This window comes from Theropithecus gelada, chromosome 3 (genome assembly GCF_003255815.1).
Source record: "Theropithecus gelada isolate Dixy chromosome 3, Tgel_1.0, whole genome shotgun sequence".
Taxonomy (NCBI): domain Eukaryota; kingdom Metazoa; phylum Chordata; class Mammalia; order Primates; family Cercopithecidae; genus Theropithecus; species Theropithecus gelada.
Window position 1 is genome coordinate 168,448,116 of NC_037670.1, and position 8,780 is coordinate 168,456,895.

General features: G+C 39.8%; 1 protein-coding gene across 1 annotated transcript in view; it reads left to right on the top strand.

Moving 5' to 3' along the window:
• Positions 1-8,551, top strand: part of LOC112621435 (olfactory receptor 6B1) — a 16,079-nt gene extending 7,528 nt beyond the window's left edge. The window contains exon 2 of the mRNA XM_025380870.1: positions 7,551-8,551. Coding sequence (XP_025236655.1) covers positions 7,576-8,511 — 936 coding nt within the window. The 5' untranslated portion in view covers positions 7,551-7,575 and the 3' untranslated portion in view covers positions 8,512-8,551. The remainder of the gene's footprint in view (positions 1-7,550) is intronic.
• The last annotated feature ends 229 nt before the right edge of the window (positions 8,552-8,780 follow it).

Below are 8,780 nucleotides of genomic sequence, written 5' to 3' on the forward strand. Positions count from 1 at the left end.
AAAAAAAAAAAAAAAAAAAAAAAGAAAAGATCAATAACATTGAAAAATGCCTAGTTAGACTGATCAAGAAACAAAGACAGAAAACACAAATAAGGACACACACAATTAAAGAGAACACATCTCTCCAGATCCTGCAGACGTTAGAAACAATACTAAGGTAATAGTTTAATAGCTTTATACCAAAAATTCAAAGAACTTGAATGAAATAGTGAAATTCCTGAAAAGTCAAAAGCTGCCAAAGCCCACATAGGAGAAAATAGGTAGCCTGACTCCCTATCTATGAAGGCAATTGATTTTATGTTTAAAAATCTTCTTGTGGAAAAATCCAGGTCCAGATGGTTCCACTAATGAATTCTACCAAATATAAAAAGATAATATAGTACTACTTCTACACAAGTCTTTCAGAAAATAGAAAAGAATACTGACTATATTATTTTACGAACCCAGATTTACCTGAAGACAAAACCACATATATAAGAAAAGAGGCCGGCCAGAGTGGCTCACACCTATAATCCCAACATTTTGTGAGACCAAAGCAGGCAGATTGCTTCAGCCCGGGAGTTCAAGACCAGCCTGGGCAAAATGGCAAACCCTGTCTCTACAAAAATACAAAAAAATTAGACAAGTGTGGTGGGGTGCACCTGTAGTTTCAGCTACTCAGGAGGCTGAGATGGGAGGATCACTTGAACCTGGGAGTTTGAGGCTGAAGTGAGCCATGATTGTGCCACTGCACTTCCGCCTGGCAACAGAGCGAGACCCTGTCTCAAAACAAACAAACAAAAGCATAACAGTCCAATAACCTTCATGGACACACAAACATTCTTAATAAAATATTAGCCAATCAAGTCCATCAAGTTACAAAAATATAATAGATTATGACCATGGGGAGTTTATGCAGGAAATGCAATGTTGATTAAACATCCAAAACTAATTCAAATCAATGTACTTCGTTTATCAACAGACTAAAAGGAAAAACCAATTGATCATCTTAATAGATGCAGAAAAGACGTAAATATAATTCAATATTCATTAATGACAAAGACACTAAGACTAGTTATATAAGATACTCCTTAACCAAGGATGGTGTCTAACGAATAACTTGCAGCTAACAACAGCTAACATGATGAAAGACTAATTTTCCTCTAAGACTGAAAATGTGACCTGTATGTTTATGCTCATCATTTCTCTTCAACTGAAAGTCCTGGCCAAAGTCATAGGGTCCGGAAAAAATAAATAATAGGGATACAAATGAGAAAGAAACAAAATAAAACAATTTTAAATTTCAGGCAATGTTATTATATACATAAAACATAAAGACTCTACATACATATATACACGCATTAGACATAAAAGAGTTTGGCAAGGTTGCAAGTGGCAAAGACAATATATAAAGTAAATATATATATACACACACACATACACAAACAAATAAAAAACCATCATTAATGAACTAAGGAATTCCATTTCTTCATAGCTCCATAAAAACAACTAATGAGGCCGGGTACAGTGGCTCATGCCTGTAATCTCAGGACTTTGCGAGGCCGAGGCATGTGGATCACGAAGTCAGGAGTTCGAGACCAGCCTGACCGACATGGTGAAATCCCATCTCTCCTAAAAATACAAAAATTAGCCACCATGGTGGTGAGGTGCCTGTAATCCCAGCTACTCAGGAGGCTGAGGCAGGAGAATCACTTGAACCTGGGAGGCGGGGGTTGCAGTGAGTAGAGATTGCACCACTGCACTCCAGCCTAGGCGACAGAGCAAGACTCCATCTCAAAAAAATAAAAACAAAAACAAAACCCCAAAAACAACAACAACAAAAAACAACTAATAAGATGGCAAAAACTGTCAGAATTAGCTTTTGTTTAACTATGGATTCTAGCCAAAAGTTAAAACAAACAACAGAAAGATTAATGAAAACAGAAGCTGCCGCATTGTAGTAACAGAGTTTTGGGCATTTAAATTGCCCACCTGTCCTCTCTCACTTCCCAGATTGGTGTCAGCTGTGAAGATAACAGCCCACACTTCTGGTGCAGATTTAACAATGTGCATGAGAAACGGCAATATCAACCTTATTCTCAAAGAAAATTGGTTACGATTTTCTAACCATTTGGAAGCCAACTAAAGGGCTGGTGGAAGGGTTTACCTTTGTTTTGCTTGACTGGAGTTTTCCCAGGTCTGGGGTAGCTTCCTAGGTGCCATTTGCTGAATGCAGTTAAAAGCAAAAGTATTGGTTGCAGCAGTCTTGGTCTAGGGATAAAAGTGGGAACAAGCAACAGACAGAAAAGATTGGGAAGAAAATAGGCTGGGGAAGAAGGTACATTGGAAAATAAGGGATTTTTATAACTCAGGTGTATACCAGAAAACTAAGAAAGCCATGTGCATATCCAGAGCAGAATGCATGCTCAGAAAAGGCCTGTGAAGGCCCTAACATTTCACCTCTGAATGACCTTCAGGCTCTGCCCAGTAACAATTGACAGCTAAAACCGAGTTGTAATGGCCAAAGTGTTGAGGTGTGCCCCAAACAGAACTAGTGTCAACCAATGGTGAACAAAGAACAATAACAAAGAATCAAATGCTCCCTACAATAAAAACAAACAACAACAACAAAAAAACTGGACATAACAAAAATATATGTGGACTCTGGAAAAAGAAAGCAGATAGCCAAGGGACCTCAGGCACAACACACAAGTTCTCAGAGTTTCCTTATTGCTTCCCATGTACACTGAACAGGGAACTGCAGAAGGTTTCAACCTGAAACTAATTGGTACAGGGGAAAAAAAAGAAAAAGAAAAAACTCCAAGGAAAGCCTGTACAGCTGAATTCTAGGATAAGATTGTGTCAACATATCCTAGAATACAGCCAATTTTTATCTGCTAAATATCTCCATTCTAGAATTGCTTGTATAAAATGTTGACTCCAAGAGTCAAAAATGATTGTCACAGTAATTCACAGAATCTTCTCACAGTAGATGGACATTTTCTATCTTTGGAGGAGCAATGTGGTCCCCCTCAGTGACAACCATATCACAGCAGCTTAAAACCATGTTGAAAAATTGTGATTAATATCAAATAATACATTTTAGACAAGTCAGAGTTTTTCTGAGACTTGGAGATAAATCGAGGCCAGAGATGTGAAAGAGATGCCTTATTTTTATTTGCTACTGTTTGGTTTTCGTACTTCAGTCCTATAAGAGAAATTGTATTGAAGACTGCTTGCTTAATTACCATAAACATGTGTGGCTCTCCAGACTGAATTGTTTATAACTTTTAATATCTTTATCTCCCATTGCATCAAATCACAGTGAATCTGATAGCTTTTCTTTGTGAGAGGGCAACTTAAGAGTTCTGCTGGCTACAGAAGAAGTGACTTTTAGTACACTAGAGCTTTGTACCAGAATGTGAACTATTAGTTAAATGGTACCCACGGGCAGCTGACAAAGTAACAATAAATTCTGTCATGATAAATTTACTTAGTGAACAAGTTGACATAAGTATCTAAAACAAAAACTATCATTTAAACTTTTACTAAAATGTAGTAATATCAGTCTCCTTTGGATATCAATATCACATTTGGAGCACTTGCATCATCATCCTGTTTCAAGTAAGCCAAAGATGGAAGAATATTCGAAAGTCTGTCATAGATATTTAACTGCAGTACATTTTTCTCTTCATCTGTCAAAAAAAATATGGCTTTTTCCAAAGTATGTGGTCCCAAGTGGACTTTTGTTTTTTCTTAGAACTAATAACATATAAAACAATTAAGATCACCACAATGGGCAAACGGAAATTTCTCTTGAATCCCACAAGAGAACTGAGCTGCCATTGTCAAGGTTATTTTCTCTTGGGTCTGGACAGACATGTAGGGAAAGTCTTGGTACTCTATAAAGCCCTCAGAATCCAAAGGTCTTCACAGCTCAGTGTGCCTAAAATCACTGCCGTGTTCACCAGGAAGGTGATGGGCACCCTGGTCCTAGGGTGCTGGAAGAACCAGCCTGGTGCCACATCAGGCACATCAGATGTAGTCCTGGTGCCTAGGGCTCTCCTGTCATCTTATCCTGGCTTTCAGCTTGAAAGCAGTGGGGCAATCTGTACCCAGTCGCTCTTTCTAGGCTTAAAAAGTGGGTTCCTCACATCTATTCAATACCTACATCTTTTTCTTCTACTTCTTCCTATTTTAGAATCGGTGAAGGCTTTGTTTTCACATATCATCCTATCAGAAGCTGCTGTGCCGAGGTAAGTGCTCCCTCTCAGAGCATTACTTTCTCACTATGCAGGCAGCCCTGTTTCAGGCTCCTACAGTGCAGCAACATTTAAACTCTAAAATGTTTAATGCTTCTTTGTTCTATCCACTCTCAATTCCTAGCAATCAGTCCAGATAATATTCTTGTCTCCCGAAATCTAAGTGCAGCCAGCTATGCAGTGAGCTGAGGGAGCAGGCTCCCCTTGCTACTTTGGAGACATCTCTTGGTGTGGATCAAAAATAAGTGCCCCAGATTATGATCCCAAACTTTAGATCCCTACCATGGACCCGATGACCTGATATCCCTGTACTGCAACCGCTGCAGCTTCCTGGCAACTTGTTTGTGGTGGTGGCTACAAAAACTACTGCTGTTTTGGCATCAAATTCAAATTACTTGGAACCTACATATGTATAGAACCCTGACAAAATTGGGGAGAAGTGCATAGCAGCAGGCATAAGAAACAAAGATGTTTGATTCTAGACCGGGGGTAAATCTGCTATGAGGGGTAACAAGTTTGAGGATGCTTAATGGAGTAAAAACTATTATAAGTAAAAAGGCTCTACATATTTTGCAGTAAGATGATACACAAAAATACCAGTATGCAATAATTAGTGCCTGTGCACCTTTACTTAGTTAATGAGAAATAAGGAATTCTTTGTTTTTCTTGTAGAGCTTCCTCTAGAAGTGAAAACTTATGTAACTTGTGAAGAAGTATAGCTGAATATGTCCATCTTTGTTTCTTTGACAAATGTTATAAGCTAGAATGACTTTTCTTTTCTTTGTGTGTATCTTTAAGTGTCTGCTGTGAGGGTGCTTTTTAATGGGTCTATGAATCTCTGGTTTGGCAACCTTGTCCCATCCGAACCCACCCTCCCACATCAAAAACAAGAATATAATAAGAGGATATTGTCATCCTGCTGACAAACAGTGATTACTAATTGTCTATACTTCAAGATGATTCTTAAATGCCTCACTATTCCATGATCTGGTCCGTGACAATAAAGTCTCTCTCTTTCTCTCTCCAGCCATCTCTTTTCTGCTCATTTACTCACTCACAATTTGCCCACTCATGTAGCAATTATAAATTGCTCTCCTGAAAATTTCAAGCTGTTTCAGATCTCTGTGCCTTTGTTCACTCTGGTTCATCTGCCAAAAATGCCTTTTCTTGCTCCTAATTTACATTTCAAAACATATCCAATCATTATCTATTCTCTGATACATTTACCAAGCATTTCTATACATTCATTTCTGCTATGTGTGTCTGACTGAATATGTACTTGTGTCATATTGCTTTCTTTTTAACATTTGGGGTCATCTCTAATAGTCTCAGCTTATAATAAAATTTCAACAGGGTTAAAGAACATTTCATAAAATAGTCAGAAATTTTAAATGTAAAATACACTGGTGAGTCCAAAATGTGATATTCTTCATCAGTGTGTTTCACTCTAGTGGCTAAGGACATGCCTTTGTAGTCAGCCCTGGGCTTTACGATTCTGATTTTATCACTGTCTAACTTGGAAATATTATTCAATCTGGCCAAACCACAGTGTCTTCTTTGAAATTAGAATAACAATGTATAATTAACATTGTTTTGTGGATTAAATGGGATATTGCATGAAAAGAACTTCCCAGCATCTATTAAATACTCAATAAATTATCGTTAGAGGATTTTCTGAACTGTGATAGTTAGTAAGACAGTTAGTAAAGATAGTAAAATAGTTAGTAAATGATGCCATCTAACTAACTACCTTAGTAAATGGCATCACCTCTAGGTAATAAGCCCTATATTTGAGATTCCTCCTTGATTTCTTTCTTTCTCTCACCTTCCATATCCAACCCACCAATTACTGTTAAAGGTTCTACTTCTAACGTGTATCTTAAATCCACTTCTCTGGAACCACAGTATCTAAGTTCACTGTGGCCTATTCTGAGTAGCCTCCAACTAGTTTCACAGCTCACAGCTCACACTCTTGCCTCCAAGGAGTCCATTTTGCAATGACAGAGTTATCTTTCCATTGCATAAATCATATCATGTCCCATTCCACCTTTGATCTTTTGCTTGTTTCCCACTGCTTTTCGACCACTGTTCAGATCCCCGATTATAACCTCTGGGGTCCTGCACTTCTGACCCTGCCTTCCTGCCTTCTTCCTTGGCTCCTTTTCCATCCATCACAGCACGGCAATTGCACCTCCTTCAGCACAGCTCCCTCCCACCTCAGCCCTTCAAAGAGCTGGGGCCCTAGAATCTTTCCCAGCCTCAGTATCACTTCCTCAAAGGTCAGAGGGACCTTTCCTGATTACTTTAGTGTTATGTTCTGTCTGTTAACCTTGATAGAAAATATTTCCAATTTTATAATGCATCTCCATCTTTGTTTGCTTATCTTTAAAAATCTCCACTCAGTGATCCCCACCTTCACACCCAAGAACGTCACATTCCCTGAATGAGGCCCATGTTTACTTCGCTCACGGCTTTGCCTTGGATCACAGCAGCTCCTCCCCTCCCTCCTGTTAGCATATTCTTACCTTCATCACTGCTCTAATATGGGGGAAAATCCCCTTTCATGATTATTGCTATTAGTTTTTATACAATTTCATTTACATTAACTCATTTGGATTTTGATTCTCAACGACATAAGCTGAATAAATATTAATATTCACATTGACAACAGAGGAAACTGAATCTGAGAGAGGGTAAGATTTCAAGGTCATAGCAAATCCGTGGCAGACCTTTGACTTGAATGAAGTCCAGGGGATTTTTAATACCGAAAAGCCCAAATCTCTGCTACTCACTTTCTCATGTACCTCACAGGTGATGACAGCTACTCTCTATCTCCAGGGATGGTAGATGAAAATAATAGCATGTGAAGGATAAAGGAGTTGTAAGGAAGAACTTCCAGAGCTCTGGGTAGGTGGTGAGACAGGAAGGTCAGGTGTGTCTTTTGGAATTGGCAATTGTAAAGTGTCAGACGGTGCAAGATAGTAGAAGGAGCGTGGGTTTTAGACTGAGACTTCGATGTGATTCCTGCCCTGCTACCAGTGACAGCTTGGTCAGTTACTTAATTCCTTTCCAAGACACGATTTCTTCATCATTAAAGCAGATATTATCACACACACACACACACATACACACACACACACACGGCTATGTGGAAATTAAATTACGTTGTGTGCCTCACGTACCCAGTTCATGGTCTGAACTATAATATGTATTAATAAAGGATAACTGTTACTGTTACTGATAGAGAAGACAAGGATGGAAAAATATAGCTGGACCAAGGAGTCTGATCAAATGATTTTTCCTCCCCAGGAGACCTAAGCCCTATGTCTCCAATATGGAACTGGAGAACCACACACGAGTCACCAAGTTCATTCTGGTGGGATTCCCTGGGAGCTTGAGTATGCGGGCAGCCATGTTTCTGATATTCCTTGTGGCCTATATTCTGACAGTGGCTGAAAACGTGATCATCATCCTATTGGTGCAGCAAAATCGGCCACTGCACAAGCCTATGTACTTCTTCCTGGCCAACCTGTCCTTCTTGGAGACTTGGTACATCTCTGTGACTGTGCCCAAGTTACTGTTTAGTTTTTGGTCTATGAACAACAGCATCTCTTTCACACTCTGTATGATACAACTGTACTTCTTCATTGCACTCATGTGCACAGAATGTGTGCTCCTGGCCGCCATGGCCTATGACCGGTATGTGGCCATCTGTCGCCCACTCCACTACCCGACCATAATGAGCCATGGGCTCTGCTTCCGCCTCGCTCTTGGTTCCTGGGCCATTGGCTCTGGCATCTCCCTGGCGAAGATCTACTTCATCTCCCACCTCAGCTTCTGTGGTCCCAATGTCATCAACCACTTCTTCTGTGACATCTCTCCAGTACTTAATCTTTCCTGCACAGACATGTCCATAGCTGAGTTGGTGGACTTTATCCTGGCACTGGGCATCTTCCTTTTCCCACTTTTTATTACTGTCCTGTCCTACGGATGCATTCTGGCCACCATCTTACGCATGCCCACAGGAAAACAGAAAGCGTTCTCCACTTGTGCCTCCCACCTTGTGGTGGTCACCATTTTCTATTCAGCCATTATTTTCATGTATGCTCGACCTCGAGCTATCCATGCCTTCAACAAGAACAAAATTATTTCCATCTTCTATGCCATTGTCACTCCTTCTCTCAACCCTTTCATTTATTGCCTAAGAAACCGAGAGGTCAAGGAAGCTCTGAAGAAACTGGCATATTGCCAGGCCAGCAGATCTGACTAGTCAATTGCAATTGATTAGAAAGAAAGGTCGAGTGGGAGCCTGTATGGTTTCCTCCACCCTTTCTCCTTTAACGACTCAGTTAGGACATTGCCTATGTTAATATGACATCACCATGTCTACATCAATCTCAGGCCCTTGGGTGTCTGCATCTGAGCATATGGTCATTGCTCTAAGGCCATACACCTTCTAGAGAGCTAGAGAAAATAATTCTCAATGGTTGTGACCCCAAATGGGGTTTCTAAGACTGTGAGTAAATTTATAACCAAGTT